The sequence below is a fragment of the Acomys russatus genome, chromosome 7 (assembly GCF_903995435.1).
Source record: "Acomys russatus chromosome 7, mAcoRus1.1, whole genome shotgun sequence".
In the NCBI taxonomy this organism is placed as follows: domain Eukaryota; kingdom Metazoa; phylum Chordata; class Mammalia; order Rodentia; family Muridae; genus Acomys; species Acomys russatus.
The window spans coordinates 54,190,101-54,208,474 of NC_067143.1; the positions used below are offsets into that span (position 1 = coordinate 54,190,101).

Here is an 18,374-nt window from a genome sequence, read left to right on the forward strand (position 1 = left end):
CATGTTGGGTACCTTCCACTCCCCTGCCACTATGTGCTACGGCAATTCTCACAACACCCTGTGGTGTAGATATCCCTTATGCCATTTTACAGATGAAAGAACAGACGCAGGCGTGTGAGGTAAATGGTCCACACTGTTCAGATCCCAAGAGAATCAAACACAAGAGCAGCCCTGGCCACCAGCCAGACGTGGGTGGTAGTTTAGAGTCTAGAGGCTGCAGGGCCGACCTCCGGGGTCAACATTAGGTCCACAGGAACAGTCAAGGATTCAAAAGAGGGAGCACCGGGGTGGAGCTAGACAGAAGACATGGAGCCCCCAGACAGGAAACACAAACCTAGCTGCTGAGAATGGGTAGACGTGGTCATTTTAGTAAAAATTTACTAGTCTATTTGCTCTGGAAACCTTATGGAAATGGTAAAAAATTCAGTGAAGGGGCTAGAGAGATGGCTCAGTGGTTAAGAGCACTGACTGCTCTTCTAGAGGACCTGGGTTTAATTTCCAGCAACCACATGGCATCTCGCAGCTATCTCCAACTCCAGTTCCAGGGGATCCGACACCCTCATGCAGACATACATGTTGTCAAAACACCAATTTACATAAAAGAAAAATAAATTTGAAAAAATAACTAAAACAAGTAATCCGGTCAAGAAAAGTAGTGTTTGGAGCCTGGTGTGGTGGCACACACCTTTAATCCCAGCACTGGGGAGGCAGAGGCAAGTGGCTGGTCTACAAAGTGAGTCTAAGATAGCCAAAGTTACACAGAGAAACCCTGTCTCCAAACAAAAACAACAACAAAAAAGATAAAAGATAAAGAAGAAAGGGGCTGGTGAATTGGCTCAGTGGGTCAAAGGCACATGCTGGCAAGCTTAGGAGTCTGAGTTTGAGCCCAAGGACTGGTACAGTAAAAGAAGAGTGCTGACTCTGCAAGAATGTCCTGTGGTCTCCACACATAGCCTCTGCCCTCAATACATTATTAAAAAATTACAAATTAAAAAAAAATTACAAATTTTCCAGGCAGTGGTAGACCAGGCCTTTAATCCCAGCACTCAGGTGGCAGAGGAAGGCAGATCTCTGTGAGTTTGAGGCCAGTCTGGTCTATAGGGGAAGTTCCAGGATAGCCAAGGCTACATAGAGAAACCCCATCTCAGGGGGAAAAATGACAAACTAAAACAAAATATATTTTTAAAAATAATAATTCACCTTTTCTCTAGACTTGGATGCCCAAAGAATGGGTCTGAGGTGAATTTCTCTAGATTATCCCCCATCATTGGTCAGCCCCGTATCTGTCATAGAGAAGAGCTAGGCTGAGTTAAACTAACAAGAAGAGCTCTTGCAAGTTAGCACATTTGAACATCTTTCCTGTTCTCCAGTGTGGCAGTTATAGCTGTTCTATGGTATTGGCTCTATATAGTGATTATTGGCATGACTTAGGCACATGAGTAGTGTGCCTTCTGTTTTCCATTTGGTAAAGGGATATTAGTCGTTTCTATCTTGGTGAGAGGTGTAGCTTAATTGGTAGAGTGCTCGTTCAGCATGCACCAAGCTTTGACTCCCAGCAATCCATAAACCATGGCTTGGTAATGCACACTTGTAGTCCTACACTTGTAGGCTAGTCTGGGCTACATGCGATTCTTGCTTACATTTTTTTTGGGAAGGGAAGAAAGGGACCATTTTTTACTTTGTGATGTGGGAGTGCTGGTGGAAATGAGAGGAAAACCTGCAGGAGCCAGTTCTCTCCTCAACTCTGTGATTTCCAAGGATTGAACTCGGGTTGCCAGGCTTGGTGGCAAGTGCCATTAGTTACTGAGCTATCTCATCCACCCAGAGGTCTCACTGAACAGGCCACCTCACCCATAGGAGAGTCAGTCTTTAAAAAAAAAAAAAAAAAAAAAAAGTATTCACCTTATTTTTATGAGGATTAAATGAGTTAACACATGCAAAGCAGAAATGTGCCTAGGATAGACACGATACTAGAACGTGTGATTATTACTGTGAGAATATAAGTGGGTTTTAGCCGGTGATAACTGCCTAGCTCTGAAATCCTTCATCTGCTGCAGGTAGCCCTGGAAATCCCCACGAATTCTACGGGAGAAAGTTTTGGTTTCCCCCACCCCATCCCCTTCCTCCCCCTCCATGGATCAGTCTAGGCTATGCCAAAGTGGGAGAAAAAGAAACCAATGGGACCTGGTTTCTCTTCATTGTGAAGACCAGAATCTCCACCTCCCTCCCCCCCCCCTCCCTTACCTCCTGCCAGCGACGCCGGACAGCATAGGGCGCCCTCTTCTGATAGAAAACGGGAACAGCTTTGGCCCAGAGTTTCTGGGATTGGCCTAGAGGATCTCACTACCGGCAAGGTGGTTTTTGGCTTATTTTTACTTTTTCACATCCTTTTTGTTGGATGGTATAAACGGCCACAGGGAGCAAAGTTTTGGAGCAAAATCGGCTTAATGTTTCAGAAGTGCAAAGCTGGATAATTCGATTAGAGGGTAGAAGATTGGCGAACCGGATCAGGGAGTGAAAGAAATTTGGGCCCCACTGAAATAATTTTATGTTCTTTCAACAGGTGATGGCATGCAGCCAGAGGTAAGATGACAAGGTGACTTTTGCAACATGTCAAAACCAGGTGTCCAGGGCTCTTCTGGCTGCTCTGACGCAGTCAAAATAGTGGGGACAGAGCCGACCTGGGGAGGCGCGGCTTCAGGAGGTGCCAGAAGATCTGGAGAGGTAGGGGTCGCGGTCCCCAAAACGGGGAGGAGCCAGTGTAGATACGGGCCCAGTTTCCTCTCTAAGACCCGCCCCAGAGCGCCGGCCTCGCCTCGTGCCGTTGCTACCGCGACCCGCCCCCTTCGACTCGCCCCCGGGTCGGGTGGGGGCTCCCAGTTCCGCGCCCTGGCTACAGGATCCGGCCCCCTAAACCTCCAGTACTTGGGTGAGTAAGAGAATTGCCGGTTCGGGTCTCCAGGCAACCCCACTCGGGGAGCCCGGCCACGAGATCCGGTCTCCACAGGCCTGCAGTCCGGGTGCCTGCCCGCCTTGTGCACACACTCAGAACCCAGGAACGGCAGGCTTCTAGACGCTGAGCCTCCCCCTGCCTCTGCCTACGCGGTAGCAGGGCTAGGTGTGCTGCAATTAAGTGCTGCCTAATTTACTCCGCAGGGCCTTCTGCTCAGGATCCCTTCAGGCGCTGTGGATGGAGGCTGGAGGAGCCTTGGAACCTCATAGATTTGTTTTGAATCCCAGATCTGCCGGTTACTAGCGTGTGGCTTTGAGTAAGTGTTTTTAAACACTCTGGACTCAGTTAACTCTTCTGTGAAATGGGAACCCAGAGGACAGCACCTACTCTTAAAATAAATAGAACTAAAAGAGATTATATATATATATGTGTGTGTGTGTGTGTGTGTGTGTGTGTATTACTGAGCTCAGAATGCAGGTTCCGACAGGAGTGTGGTAGTGAGATCTTTAGGGACTTTGGATGTGAAGTGGGGACACTCCTACAAAGTCAGTTTTCAGAGTCCTGTGTCATGCCTGCAATCCCAGCCACAGGGAGGCAGGGACAGAAAGATGGGTGAATTTCTGAAAGTCTAGGATACACAGAAAGAGCCTTTCTGGACAAGCTCATGTGCACACACAAACTAAGATAGAACAAAGTCAACAAAGCCGTAACAGTGAAGAAGTTAAAGCTGTCTGGGAGCAGAACGTAAGGTAGTGAGCTCCTCCGACTAAGATATGAAGCAGTGAACAAGTTGGAGGAGCCTTATAAGTAATCTAAACACCCCCCCCCCCAATCTCTCTCCTCTCCTCTCCCCTCCTCTCCTCTCTTTGGTTTTTCCAGACAGGGTTCTCTGTGTGATCATTCTGGCTGTCCCGGACTCACTGTGTAGACCAGGCTGGCCTCGAACTCACAAAGATCCACCTGCCTCTGCCTCCCAAGTGTTGATTTCCTTCTCTTGTACACTTTGAAACAGGCCCAAGATGGTTAGGTGACTTGTCCAAGGTCACACACCAAAAAGGGAGGCCAGGCACACTGCCAAGAAGTGGACCCACTCTCCTGTTTGTTTCTGACGTTGTCCTTGCACCTCATCGTCCCTGCCCGGGGTAAGCCTGTTCAGGTCTCTTCAGTTAGAGGAGCCCAGTGGTTCCCAGGGGATAAGGAGCAGCTGGCTTCCGGCATGGTTTAGGAGGAGGGTTGGATTAAATCAACTTCAGCAGAGGCTAGGTGTGGGCTGGGTGGGGAGTGCTCTCATTGAGAGCCCTATCCAGGAAATGGGTTGGATCTGGGAGGGTCATCACTGCCACTTCCAGCTCCCCAGGGAGATGCTTGATCAAATATTTATTGCCCCAAAGGGAAGGAAGGACTTGAGAACTTGGGTCGGGCTGCCTGAGCTGACCTGGCGGAGAGGTGGGTGGAAAGGTAGATGAAAATGCGGAGGCGTGTCCACCTGTTTCTGGAATGTTAGGAGGCCAGCCTGAGATCAGAGTTCTGTTTAAGGGTGGGGCCAGAAAGAGTCATGGCTTGAGACCAGAAGGGCCGGTTTTTTATGTACCTGGAGCCGGCTATAGCTTGGCACCAAGAAACCTAAACTTGGGGAATGACTATTCCCCAGTCTTAGCTTTGAGGAAGAGACTCTCTCCTCTTGGTTCCTCCATCTTTACAATGAGAACAGACAGATTACTTCATCTTGTACAGATACATAGTATTTGTTTTCTTTTCTTCTTTGCTCACTCCAGTATAAATCTGACCTTTTTGCCTAGATTTTGGCCCAGAGAAAACGGGATCAAGAAAGTCAGAATTGAAATATATGGCTTTTTGTGGACCCTACACATCCTTACAGCTGACTGAGTAGAGTCCTGTCTGAGCTTCCATTCTGTGCTTGTTAGTGTATGCTTGCTTAGCTGTTATAGTGCCTGACTTTAAAATCTCTCTGTGTCTCTCTCTGATTTCTTGAGACAGGGTTTCTCTGTGTAGCCTGGCTGTCCTAGAAATTGCTCTGTAGACCAAGCTGTCCTTGAACTCACAGAGAGACCCCTGCCTCTGCCTCCTAAGTGCTGGGATTAAAGGTGTGCACCACCACCTAGCAGAAACTCTTGTCGGAGGGAAAACCCAGTTTTCAAGAGCTTTACCTTGCCTCAGGAGGCACTGGGTACGGGGAAGCCACCAGAAGCTGAGCAAGCAGCTCTGACCTGCACACAGCAAGCCCAGGCTATCACCAGGCCTGATTCTGCAAAGCCTTTCACCCTTAGAGCACGTGAGGCTGCAGGCAGGGACAATCATGGGATGGAGGTTCTGTGAGCTTCCACAGAGTCCCTGCTGCACTGGATTGCTGTGCCTGCATACAGCACCCCAGAGTCTGGGAAGAGCCTGAAGGTGCAGCAGGGCCCTGCTCTGGTGAGTGAAGCCGGGAGAACTGACAGGAACCAAGAGGCTGCAGAGGGCTAGGGTTGGCTGGGTGGACACCAGCCAGTCTGTTCACCAGTTGATTTTAAGTTTTGTTTTTATTTTTTGTTTGGTTTTTCAAGACAGGGTTTCTCTGTGTAACAGCTCTGGCTATCCTGGAACTCACTCTGTAGACCAGGCTGGCCTCAAACTCACAGAGATCCACCTGCCTCTGCCTCCCAAGTGCTGGAACTAAAGGCATGCACCACCACCGCCTGGCTTTAAGTTTGGTTCTTGAACCAGTGAGAGACTAAATAAATCAAATACTTCAGTCCAAGGCCTGTCTAGGCGGGCAGAGGGTTGAGGAGAAGGCCATCCAGTCTGTCTCAAGCTTTATGTCTGTATAGACAGAGTTCATTGTCTTCCCTCAGAAACTGAAGTTGATTGTTGCCTTGGGACCTGAGTCTTCCTCATCTGGTACAGGAGCTGTCAAAGTTTAGGAGTCTCCTCACACTCTCTACTCCTAAGTTTTAGATCAAGCATGAGTGCTAGCATTGCCACTGAGCCCTTAGCCCTGCCGCCTGAGGCTCCGCCTGACAGCACACCTTCCATCCTCAGGTCTGACAAGATGTACCAGGTCCCACTGCCATTGGACCGGGATGGGACCCTAGTCCGGCTTCGCTTCACTATGGTGGCCCTGATCACAGTCTGCTGTCCACTTGTCGCTTTCTTATTCTGTATCCTGTGGTCCCTGCTTTTCCACTTCAAGGAGACAACGTCTACACACTGTGGGGTAAGGCTTGTATGGCACTGGTGGCTCACAGTCAGACCCATCTGGATCTTTTCCAAGATCCTGACTTGATATTAACAGAATTAGCCAGTTCTTCGGGCTCCATTAAACATACCGGGCTACTGGGTGGTAGTGGAATGCTTGTAAATTGAGGTCTCCTGAATTAGGCTCCTTCTACTTTCCATGAGCATTCTAGGAACTGGGGTCACTAAAGTTAGGCAGTCCCCAAACCCAGAACCCGAGCCAGGTATGTCTTTAATCCCAGCACTTGGGAGTTAGAGGTGGGTGGATCTCTGAGGCCAACCTGATCTATATAGTGAATTGCAGGCCAGTCAGGGTTATATAAAGAGACTCTGCTTTAAAAACAAACAAAGAAATAAAAACCAAGACTCTCCTGCTTTATAGAAGAGCAGATTCAGGAGCTCCAGTGTTTCCTGGAGGGTGAGGGGAGGATGGGACTGAGATAAGGACATTGTAGAGGACACAGTGTGTCACTTCAGGCTTTAAGCATGTATGTGATTGTGAGGGATGCGCCTATATTTAATGGCTTTAGGTAGGATTGTGTGTGAGAGAGAAATTATGTCTGTGTGGGGACCTAGTTATGTGCTCGAATATGTGTTCTAAGGTGTGTCCCCTGTCCTTGAGGGTACTTGAACCATGAAAAGAAATTTGAGTTTCTTTGTCCATAAAATACCAGAGTGAATGGGTTAGACTGTGGAGGTGGGCTGGGCAGTGCAAAGGATGGAAAACAGCAGGAGGAAGAAAATGAGAAAGAGTCAGCGATCATAAGGTTAGGAAGTGAGTCAGGAGATAAAAAGCAGAGCCTCAGGTGAGGCAGAGCTTGGCCATGCGGCTTAGGTAGCCTGAGAGAGAGAGCTCTGAAGGCCCCCACAGGAGGCCCAGCTCCAGCACAGGATCCTGCCTGGGAGTGTGGAGGCTGAATGCTTTTGTTCAGTATGACTTGAAATTTTTCTTTCTAATTTGTCCAGATGACCGTTGATTGAGGGTACACAGTCTGCTGAGAGATATCAGAGGCTAGGGAAGCCAGAGGTGGTAGCTCATGCCTGTAGTCCCAGCATTGGGGAGGCTAAAGCAGGGGGGCTCACGTGAAGTCAAGGTCAGCCTGGGCTAATGAGTGCACACCTGTAATCCCAGCACTCTGGAGGCAGAGGCAGGTGGTTGGATCTCTGTGAGTTCAAGGCCAGCTTGGTCTACAAGGAAAGAACCAGGACAACCAGGCCTACACAGAGAAATCTTGTCTTGAAAAACATCAACAAGGCTGGAGAGATAGCTGAGAGGTTAAGAGCACTGACTGCTCTTCTGAAGGTCCTGAGTTCAATTCCCAGCAACCATATGATGGTTCACAACCATCTATAATGTGATTTGATGCATTCTTCTAGCCTGCAGGTGTACATGCAGGCAGAACACTGTATATATAATAATAAATAAGTAAAATCTTTAAAAACAACAACAACAACAACAAAGCAAAATCTTGCCAGGCAGTAGTGGTGCACGCCTTTAATCCCAGCACTTGGGAGGCAGAGGCAGGCAGAGCTCTGTGAGTTCGAGGCCAGCCTGGTCTACAAAGTGAGTCCAGGACAGCCAAGGCTACATAGAAAAACCCTGTCTCAAAAAACCAAAAAAAAAAAAAAAAAAAAAAAAGCAAAATCCTATCTCACCCCCACCCTCTAACAAATAAGTAAAGGTAAATGGAAGGAACCGGATTGGGAGAATAGCTAGGTTAGCGGTTCTCAACTGTGTGTTGTGACCCCTCCCCGACAGGGGTCACATATTAGCTATCCTGCATATCAGATATTTATATTATGATTCATAACAGTAGAAAAATTACAGTTATAAGCCGGGCAGTGGTGGCTCACGCCTTTAATCCCAGTACTCTGGAGGCAGAGGCAGGTGGATCGTTGTGAGTTCAAGGCCAGCCTGGTCTATAAAGCGAGTCCAGGACAGCCAAGACTACACAGAGAAACCCTGTCTCAAAAAAAATGAAAAAAAAGGGAAAGAAAAAAAATAACAGTTATAGAGTAGCAACAAAATAACTTCATGATTGGAGACCACCACCACATGAGAAACTGTATTAAAGGGTCGCAGCATTAGGAAGGTTGAGAACCACTGAACTGGGTGATCTAAGGTCATTTCCTGCCTTAGTGCTTACTTCAGACAGTACATCATATGTTCCCATTACCTAACTCCTGTCCATCCTGAAAGTCCCTTCCAAGGTGTCTCCTCCTCCGGGACACTCTTGCCTAGCCTCTTTGAGTCAAACTTAATTCCCTCTTCTAAGTGCCTACTGTTCTCAGTGTTATTGCCTGCATTTCTCTCATACCATTTCCATATCTGTCTTCCTGCGCCGACTGGGATCTCCTGGAGAACAAGCACTGCACTGAGTCAGAGAGTATTTGTAGGGTAAATAGGTAGGACTTCCCAGGACCTTGGGAAAGGCAGATAGTCCAAACAAAATTATAAAGGTTTTACAGCTTATAAGTTCAACAGAGTAAACTGTTTGCTCTGCCCTTCTGGCTGGCCCTGAGGGCTAACGGGACCAGTGACCTCAGTCTGCCTGATAACCCTCTGCCCCACACCTGGCATACCAGTCAGGCAACTAAAGCATAGGTAGTCGCTGGCCTGGTGGCCCTGGGGATGCTTCACTCCCACTCCCTGGGACTCTTCTGTTGGATACAATTGAAGCTTTTATTTATGCTCTGAGTTTCCTATCCAGAATATCCCAGGAAGGACCAACCCTAGGAATAAAATAAGTGACCTAGCCTACCACACCCAATGTTAATGATGGTGCCTCTGCTTATACATTCCAAGTAGCAGGGAGCTCCTTCTTCAGGTAACCTGTTCTAAAGGAGGCTTAGTAAATAACAGCGGGTACACTCTTTGAAAAATAAGCATTGATTTTTTTTTAATTTTTATTTATTTTTTTTTTTTGCGAGGGAGGTGTTTTTTTGAGACAGGGTATCACTGTATAGTTCTGGCTGGCCTAGAACTTGTTATGTAGAACAGAGTGGCCTCCAACTCACAGACATCTACTTGCCTCAGCTTCCCAAGTGCTGGGATTAAAGGTATGCACAACCATGCTAACCCAAATTTCCTTCCAAATCCCTGCCCTGGCCTTGGCTCTGCTTTGACGACCGTAGAGCTGTGCTTTCGTCCGGGCTTTACATTAGCCTGTAGAGATGAGGAGATAGTAATGGAGACCTCTAAGTCTCTTCTAGTAGCATAGCTCTCATTTTTGCAGGCAGTCTTCCAGCACAGGGTCCATAAGCTCCTTACAACCCTAAATACATCCTTGGACTCTATCCAGTTGTTAACTGTGTTGTCTTTGTTGGGCCCAGATCTGGATAATTGGATGTCAGCTGGCCTGCGCAATTCAGGCACCAGCAATGCTGTTCAATCCTAGTACTGTCAGGCTTCTGTGGATGTAGCCCAAGCTACTGTTAGCTGTTGCTTTACAGATACCTCGTCTTCAGGCCTATCTAGAGCTCTCTTGGCTCTGATTCTATTTTATTTACTCTCTGTATGTGAATACACGCAAGCACATGCACTCCCGCATGCATGTGCCATAGCACAGGTGTGACAGTCAGAGGGCGACCTGGTGCAGTCAGGTCTCTCCTTCCAGCTTCACATGGGTTCTGGGACCAAACTCAGGTCGCCAGGCTGCATGGCAAGCACTTTATACCCTTCAGCCTCCTCACCAACCCCTTGGTTCTCTTAATACAGGATTAGTCAGCTCTCTTAGTGGATCTAAAAACAAACCCAGTCATGATCCAATCAGAACAGAGCCGGATCCTGTTCTTTCTCCTTGTCCCTTTCTAGAAACTGACTCGTCTTTCTTGGACACAATATTTAGAAAGGTCTCCGCCTCCATGCCTGACAAAGGAGCTAGTGGGCTGACCTTAGTCACTATCGCTTCTTATAGTTGCACAGTGTTCTGGGATTTATGAGGTGGCCTTGTTGATTCTGAGAAGGCTGTGTGCCTGGGCAGGCATGGAGAACTTGGCTTTGTGGGCGGGAGGGCAGGCCCTGAGGACCTGGGGGTGGGACCCTCTGTTCTGGAGCAGTTTCAGTCTGGCTGCAGCCTTCGGTCCCATCCCAGGATTCTTCAGCACCCAGTGTAAGTGTCTCTGGATCAGCCTCCCATTCCACCCCATTCCTCATGGAAAGCTAGGCTGGTGGACCCAGGTCTACTTCCTCCTTAACGGGAGGAAGGATGGGATGCAAGGAAAGACTTGGTCCCAGATCTCTGCCTCAGCTTGCCCCCAGAGGGAGCCCAGCTGAAGGAGCCATGGTGGTCAGGGCTGTGGGGACTGGGGGTGGGGGTTGGGCTTCTCTGCCCGGAGGGAAGAAGGATGAGGCCAGCCCAGCCTCCTGGGTGTGTATTTTCCGTGGATGGAGGCTTCCTGGTTTTGACTCAATACACTGAGCTGAAGCTGAAGGGAGAAGGTTCCCAGGTCCCTCATACTCCTCCAGATTTTGGATTGGATAAGATAGGCCGCTCGGAGCGGAAAGAATAGATATTTGGGCCTCCACAGAATCAGTCTGCTGACCTGTGGCTTGGCTCATTAAGAGCCTGGGGGTGGGGTGGCTGGTAACTTGTAGTTCTACTGAAATGGGCCCTAGGACATTCTCATTGTTCCTGGTTAAACATGGGTGAGAAGGAGGAATGTGATCAGACAGGGTCAGTGGGAGGTCCCAGCTCATCTGAGCCAAGGGTCCTTAATTTAGGGCCTTAAGCTGCTAGGTAGCAGCTTCAGTCCGGGCCTTGGTCTCCTCTCCTGTGTGATGGGAGTGATAACTTTTCCACTGCTGACCCTTCTCCTCAGCTGCCATGAGGACCGTGCTTGTGAAGCCATCACAGTTCCAATGTCCAGGCCCCAGGATCCTGTATTGTCTAGGCTCCTACAGATGTGGAATAGAGAGAGCGTCAGAGTGCCATGGTTCCTGAGAGCTGCCCCTGCCCAATCTGCCACGCCTGTCCCACCTCTCTTCATCTTCTTGTCTTCTCCTTCTGCCCTTCCTATCGTTTATGCTCTGGCTTTTCTTTGTACCAGCTCTGGAAAAGGCTCTACTTTCCCAGGCCCAGGTATCCTACCCGGCCCCAACTTGTGCCCCTTGCCTTGCTTGGACCACTCCTTACAGGATGCTCTCTACGCCCTTGGACCTCGATGGGACCGTGTTCCGGCTCCGCTTCACGGCCTTTGTCTGGTGGGTCATCACTTTCCCCCTGTTCGGCTTCTTCTTCTGCATCATCTGGTCTCTGGTGTTCCACTTTGAGTACACAGTGGCCACTGACTGTGGGGTGAGTTCCAGGACCCCTCAGCACCTGGGGCAGGGGCAGGTTATGAGGTAGTGGTAAGAGGAAATCGGGGAGTAGGAGAAAGTAGAGCATCAGAGAGAGGAAAGTGACAGAAGGGTCAGAGGTGAGGCAGGTCAGGGCTCATGGAGAAGTATAGAGTCTCCACCACCTCCAGAGTCAGTCGGAGGAGGATTACACAAAGTACAAAGGAGTTGGGGCAGAGGATGGTAAGAGGTGTGGGGGAGGGGAGGAACTGGGGCTGGGCAGGCTTGGTCAGGAGAAGGAGGAAGATACTAAAGAAAAACTAGACTAGAGGAAGGTAGGGACTAAGGATGCACAAGAGGCCAGGAGCCAGGATAAGTAACAGGTAGTTTTAGCTCAAGGGGCATGGTACCTGTTCTGGAATCTTCAAGCTTGGTTTCTCTTCTGGCAGCCATAGACCCCACAATGTACGTCTACTCAGGCTTACTGCTGCCTAGATCAATCTACTAGGTCTTTTCTGAAGACTCAGGAGGACGAGTTGTGTGTCAGAGGAGTGGAGGTGAACACATCCTTGTTCTTAGCATCTCAGTCATACTGGAGATGGTCCTTAGATGGAGTTACGGTGTAGTGAGCTGGAATTTTTTTGTTTGGTTGGTTAGTTTAGGTTTTTTGTTTGTTTGTTTTTTGTTCTGGTTTTGTTTTTCAAGACAAGGTTTCTCTGTGTAGCCACCAGGCTAGCCTCAAACTCACAGCTATCCGCCTGCCTCTGCTTCCCTGAGCGCTGGGATAACAGGCACGTGCCACTGCGCTGGCTTCTTCCTGTGTGTGTCTGTGTGTGAGTAGGTGTACATGAGTGCAGGTACCATGAAGCCAGAAGGTGGCATCAGGTCCCCTGGAACTGGAGTAACAGATGGTTGAGCTGCCTGAGGTGGGAACCAAGCATTCTTAACTGCTGAGCTATCTCTTGACCCTGAATTGGGATCTTATTGTAATAAAAGGGAATGCAGGGACTATAGAGCTCAGAAGAGACATTTAACCTCGCTTGGATACTGGAGATTTCTTTCCTGAAGGTGTGAACTTTGTTGCTGGGATGTGCAAAGGTGAGAGAGTATCATTGTGACTGTCAGGCTGACAGCTGTGGATTTCATCCTGAGGGTGTGGGAAGCTTTGGGAAGATTGTAAGCAGAAAGAGACATGATCCAGCTTCTGACTGGGGCTGGGGAGATGGCTCAGAGGTTAAGAGCACTGGCTGCTCTTCCAGAGGTCCTGAGTTTAATTCCCAGCAACCACATGGTGGCTCACAACCATCTATAATGAGATTTGGTGCCTTCTCCTGGCCTGCAGATATACATGCAGGCAGAACACTATATATATAATAATAAATAAATAAATCTTAAAAAAAAAAATAGGGAGACCACACTGGTCTCTTGGTGGTACACACCTGTAGTTCTAGCACTTTGGGGAAGCAGAGGCAGGAGGATCTCTGTGAGTTCAAGGCCAGCCTGGTCTACAAATTGAGTCCAAGGCAGCCAAGGCTACACAGAGAAACCCTATCTCAAGCCTCCCCTCCCCACCCCAAAATAATTAGGGAGATCACGCAAGGCATGGTGGCACACACCTTTAATCTCAGCACTTGGAGGCAGAGGAAGGTGGATCTTTGTGAGTTTGAGGTCAGGCTGGTCTACAGAGTGGAGTCCAAAGTCATGTCTTAAAAAACCCAAACCAAGGGGCTGGAGAGATGGCTCAGTGGTTAAGAGCACTGACTGCTCTTCCAGAGGTCATGAGTTCAATTCCCAGCAACCACATGGTGGCTCACAACCATCTATAATGTGATCTGATGTGCATTGTATACATAATAAATAAATAAACCTTAAAAAAAAAAAACAAAAACAAAACCCAAACCAAAAAAAGACTAGGGAGACAGTGGAAATGTTAGTGCAGTGGCTTCTACATGAGACCACTGCCAAGATAGAGACTGAGGACACAGATGAGAGAGTGGAGCCCAGAGGAGTAAATGGAATCATCAGGAACTGGAGTTTTTGTCAAGTTGGTAAGGAGTGGAGGATAAGAGGTAGATAAGCTTTCTATAATTGTGTGTGTGTGTGTGTGTGTGTGTGTGTGTATGTGTGTCTTTTACCTGAAGCCAAAAGAATTACTCTTTAGTGGTACAAACTGATAAGGAGTGTGTGTGTGTGTGTGTTTACGCACGTGAGTGTGTGTTTATGTGGGGTTGTCATATCTCAGGAGCCACACCTTGTTTTCTAGGACAGTTTTATTTGGCTAGGCTAGCTGGCCAGTGAGCCCCAGGAATCTCCCTATCTTTGTCTCCGCACACAGCACTGGGATTACAAGTACCTGCCATTGTGCCTGGCTTCCTTTACCTGGGTTCTAGGGCTCAAACTCAGGTTTTTTGTTTTGTTTGTTTGTTTTTGTTTTCCAAAACAGAGTTTCTCTGTATAATAGCCCTGGTTGTCCTGGACTCTCTTTGTAGACCAGGCTGGCCTCAAACTCTCAGAGATCCACGTGCCTCTGCCTCCCAAGTGCTGGGATTAAGGCATGCACCACCACTGCCTGGCCTCAAACTCAGGTTTAAATGCTGGAACAGCAAACATTTTACTGAGTTATCTTTCCAGTCCCTGGTTAGGGGATTTCTTGAAACTTTCCCTCTATGAATTTCTGATCTACTTCCCTATTAGAACAGGGTTCTTTCCTCATTAGTGCTTTTAGCTCTGGGTTTATGGGGATGTTTGGAGTGAACTGTGTATATCGGTGTCTGTTAATTTCTGAGGTTGTTGTTGGCACACTTAGTGAATTAGGGAAACTTAATTGCTGGAGAAGAAAGTGGAAGTATTTACCTGATTATATGTATATGTTTGTAGGTGATGGATGAGACAGTCCCTACTCTCAAAATCCTGCACCTTTAATTTGAAAGAAGCTTGTGAAGTAGCCTGATCACCACTAGCCCTCTCTTCCTCTCAGTCAGGGGCCACCACCTTGAATACTGTGAGCTCTCCCAGGAGGCTTCAGATACTTGTCCTGCTCCCCACAAAGTAGTGGGATTGGGAAGTAGTCTTCAGAATGACCATTCCAGGAAGGCAGCACTCAGTCACCCAACTTGGGGCATCAGAGAGGCTTTAAAGGCCAGAGGAGAGGTCTCACTGTCTGGTGTGCTGCTTTTCCCCTATAAGTGGTTTTCTGATACTCTGTAGCCATGTGGCTCATAGCCTTTTCTATAGGACAGGTGACATTATAACTATAACCATATTGGAGCTCAGAGAGGCGTAGAGCCTTGCTCAGGGTCACTTAACTGATAAAGGCAGAGCTGGGGTGTGACTTGGCACTTAGCTTCCTCTGGCGGTGCTCTGGTGCCTGTGAAGTCCCTGGGTGACCTACCTCATGCCCTGGGAGCTCCCTCCAGCATTGCCCACTGTACCAGCAGTCCAGAGGCACATTCAGCGTCTTCATTGGAAGGAAGGAATGGAGCTTCCACAACTTTTGTTTCTAAGGATCTAAAAATTAGACCCTTGACACGTAGAGCAGAGCTGCCCAGTTGCCGGCCTCTACGTTGTCCTGGTTGGTATTACGAGTCTAAAAGTATCTGTACAAAGCATGGGCAGTGGGCTGGTAGCTTCTGATAGTAAGGATCTTTTACGAAAGGGACTCTCACCTTCTAGACCTGCATGCACACACAGACTTCTACAGAGAGTTTATGTGTGTGAAAGTTTGCCAAGCACGGTTTTGCAAGAGATCTTCTTCCTACCCAATCTACACCACTGTTCCCCTGCTCCCGTCCTCTTGTCTATCAAATAGGACCGGTCCCTGCAGCTCTGGGAATGTTAGCTTCCCCTCTTTGATCAAGCTTAGGGAGCGAGTCCACAGCTCCTCAGACAATGAGGCGTTCCAGGCACTGCGAAAGATGGATGGAAGAGGTGCACAGGGACAGGCTCATTTTCCTTTTTTTATTTTTCCTGGTATCCCTGGCTGGCCTGGAACTCATAGAGATGTGCCAGCTGTTGTCTCTGCTGAGATTAAAGGTGTGCACCACCACACCAGCAAGAATTATTAGAATCTGTCAGAAGATTCCTCTTTCTTTCTTTATTTCTGCTTTGTCTTTGTTTCGTTTTAGAGACTGGGTTTCTCTGTGTGGCCCTGGCTATCCTAGAACTCGCTCTGTAGACCAGGCTGGCGCCTCAACCTCACAGAGTTCCGCTTGCCTCTGCCTCCCGAGTGCTGGGATTAAAGGCACGTGCCACCACTGCCAGGCTAGATCCCACTTTCTTAAACTCGATCACATGGGGATACACGGCATAGGGATTTCCTGGAATTGCTGGCTCCCTCAGCGCTCACAGCATCCTCTACAAGGTGGTGCCCTTGCCTAGGGGAGTGAGTGGAGGTGGAAGCATTAAAGAGCAGCTCAGCAGCACGACTCCAACCTGGGACTTTGGGATGCCACCCAGCCTTACTCAGGCACAGCCCAAGCTGTCAGCATAGGGAAGGCCTGCTCAAACGTGCAGGTCCCAGCTTCAGGAAAGATGGAGAAGATCAGCTTACCCTTGGCTAAGCCCCAGGTGGACTAGGGAATGAACAAGTCAGTCCTGAGACCTAGAAGTGGAAGGCTTGGCAGGGCACTAGAAGGAGAACTTGGAAGAGAAGGGGGTGGCTTTGGTAAATGGGGGGGGGGGCTCTCCTGGTGGGCTGGACCAGCAAAGGAGATGCCTAGACTCTCGGATTAACTCTCTAGGTACCCAATTACCTGCCGTCAGTGAGCTCTGCCATTGGTGGGGAGGTTCCCCAGCGCTACGTGTGGCGCTTCTGCATTGGCCTGCACTCAGCACCCCGCTTCTTGGCGGCCTTCGCCTATTGGAACCACTACCTCAGCTGTGCATCGCCCTGTCCGGGTTACCGCCTTCTCTGCCGCCTCAACTTCAGCCTCAATGTGGTGGAGAACCTCGCACTGCTCGTGCTCACCTACGTCTCCTCCTCCGAGGACTTCAGTGGGTGCTCGGAAAAGGGAGGGGTGAAGGGCACGGGAATGGGGCACAGCCTCCCCATCCTGCCTAAGGGTGAGGGTGGTGTCCATCCTCCTGTCTCCCTCCAGCCATCCACGAAAATGCTTTCATTGTGTTTATCGCGGCATCCCTCGGTTATATGCTCCTCACCTGCATTCTCTGGCGGCTGACCAGGAGGCACACAGTAAGTCAGGAGGTACGGTCTACTCCCACCGGGCACTGTGAGGCCCAGAAGAAAATCAAGGACACCTGTCCTCAGGATGTGGGTAATGATGGGTGACGAAGAACTTTCTAATAGGAACCTAGCAGAAGGGTATGGAGCTTTGGGCCGAGGCTTGGAGAGAAGTGGAAGATGGTTGACTTGTTCCAGTCAACCATTTGGGTGTACTGGCGAAGTATAACCAAAAATCAGTGGTAGCAGCCAGACCCAGTAGACTGGCTTATAATAACCCCACCCACATACGTGGCCTTTGCCCCACCACACCTGAAAGTGTCACATTGCTGGCTGAAGTTCATGCTTATTTCCTAGTCCAGCCCACTCAAGTGGAAAGAGCAGGGAATAGCACTATTGCTTGGCTTCATCCCAGGCCCCCCAAATCCAGGCATGCGAACATGCTCATCATCTTTGCTGCCCGTGCCTGTGCTCCCCATTCCACGACCGCTTGGGGAACCGAGGGGGAGTCCTGGCCTTTAGGAACTGAGTCTAAGAGGGAAGCCGTAGACCCCAGCGAGCTACAGAGTGGTCAGATAGCCTCTCTTCTAGGATCGCAAGTCCTACAGCTGGAAACAGCGGCTCTTCGTCATCAACTTCATCTCCTTCTTCTCGGCGCTGGCTGTCTACTTCCGGCACAACATGTACTGTGAGGCTGGAGGTGAGGCCAGGCTAGGATCTGTAAATAAGTGACTCCAGAGCAGCTGTGTGGTTTTGATGGGCACTGGCTGCTACTGTATTCTGTGTGGTGGGCTGGGAATGCGATGATGTGAGAACCCACTAGGAGGGTAAGACAGGAGGTCCATCATGCCCTGTTCTTTGTGTCCTCCTAACAGTGTACACCATCTTTGCCATCCTGGAATACACTGTTGTCCTAACCAACATGGCGTTCCACATGACAGCCTGGTGGGACTTCGGGAACAAAGAGCTGCTAATCACCTCTCAGCCTGAGGAAAAGAGATTCTAAACCCTCTCTCATGCTGGGAAGCAGCAGCCCACTGCCCAGAAACAAGAGGCCACTCTGGCTTCCCTAACTCCTTGCCCTCTCTGGGCCCTTCTGAAGCTGGGGGCTGGGTGAGGAGAGTAGGGGCCATGTGACAAGGCTGAACCCCAGCACATCTGACTTCTCCCCAACCCTCACAGGGATCTTCAAGAAGCATCACCATTAACTGAGCAGTCCTAAAAACTGAGCTGGCAGGAAAGCTCCACCACTTGGTGCTAAAAAGCGAAGTCTTGAGGTTCGTGACCATCACCTAGCTTTTGGCCTTCATGTAGACTTTTCACTAAGGTTAGGAGCAGAGCAGTGGCTGCTACCTGAAGAGTCCCCTCTAGGTCATTCATTTGATATGTCCGGTGGCCCACTGTGCACACCCAGAGTGGCAGTAGTTCTGTCATTTTGCCCAGGTGTTCTAGATGTACCCTGCTCCCCATCAGCCTGTGTTCCTGGGCACGACTGGGGGAGGTATGCTGTATGCTCTCCAAGGGCTTTGTCTCTGAGGCCATCCAAAGGAAATAGTGCTCCATACGCCACAGATAACTTGTCCCAGAAACAGCATCAAGCAGAGGATGTCTCTTCTTTCTCATCGAGAGCCACTGGTTTTTTGGCATACTGGCATATGCCTATAACCCTAGGCTGTCGGAGGCTGAGGGGGGTGCACTGCTTCAGGATCTATGCCAACCTGGGCTAGGCC

General features: G+C 49.3%; 1 protein-coding gene across 11 annotated transcripts in view; it reads left to right on the forward strand.

The window, feature by feature from the left end:
• Positions 1 to 18,106, forward strand: part of Pgap2 (post-GPI attachment to proteins 2) — a 28,838-nt gene extending 10,732 nt beyond the window's left edge. Inside the window, exons 1-8 of one of the 11 annotated variants that reach the window (XM_051149093.1) lie at positions 2,296 to 2,354; positions 2,564 to 2,583; positions 3,157 to 3,269; positions 5,993 to 6,167; positions 16,205 to 16,457; positions 16,562 to 16,668; positions 17,236 to 17,344; positions 17,520 to 18,106. In XM_051149093.1, the coding sequence (XP_051005050.1) occupies positions 6,003 to 6,167; positions 16,205 to 16,457; positions 16,562 to 16,668; positions 17,236 to 17,344; positions 17,520 to 17,650 (765 nt within the window). In that variant the 5' untranslated portion in view covers positions 2,296 to 2,354; positions 2,564 to 2,583; positions 3,157 to 3,269; positions 5,993 to 6,002 and the 3' untranslated portion in view covers positions 17,651 to 18,106. Of the gene's footprint in view, positions 1 to 2,295; positions 2,355 to 2,435; positions 2,725 to 2,749; positions 2,930 to 3,156; positions 3,270 to 5,992; positions 6,169 to 11,153; positions 11,485 to 16,204; positions 16,458 to 16,561; positions 16,669 to 17,235; positions 17,345 to 17,519 lie in introns of those variants that run through there. The other 10 variants (XM_051149092.1, XM_051149088.1, XM_051149090.1 and 7 more) reach the window with 10 other exon arrangements.
• The last annotated feature ends 268 nt before the right edge of the window (positions 18,107 to 18,374 follow it).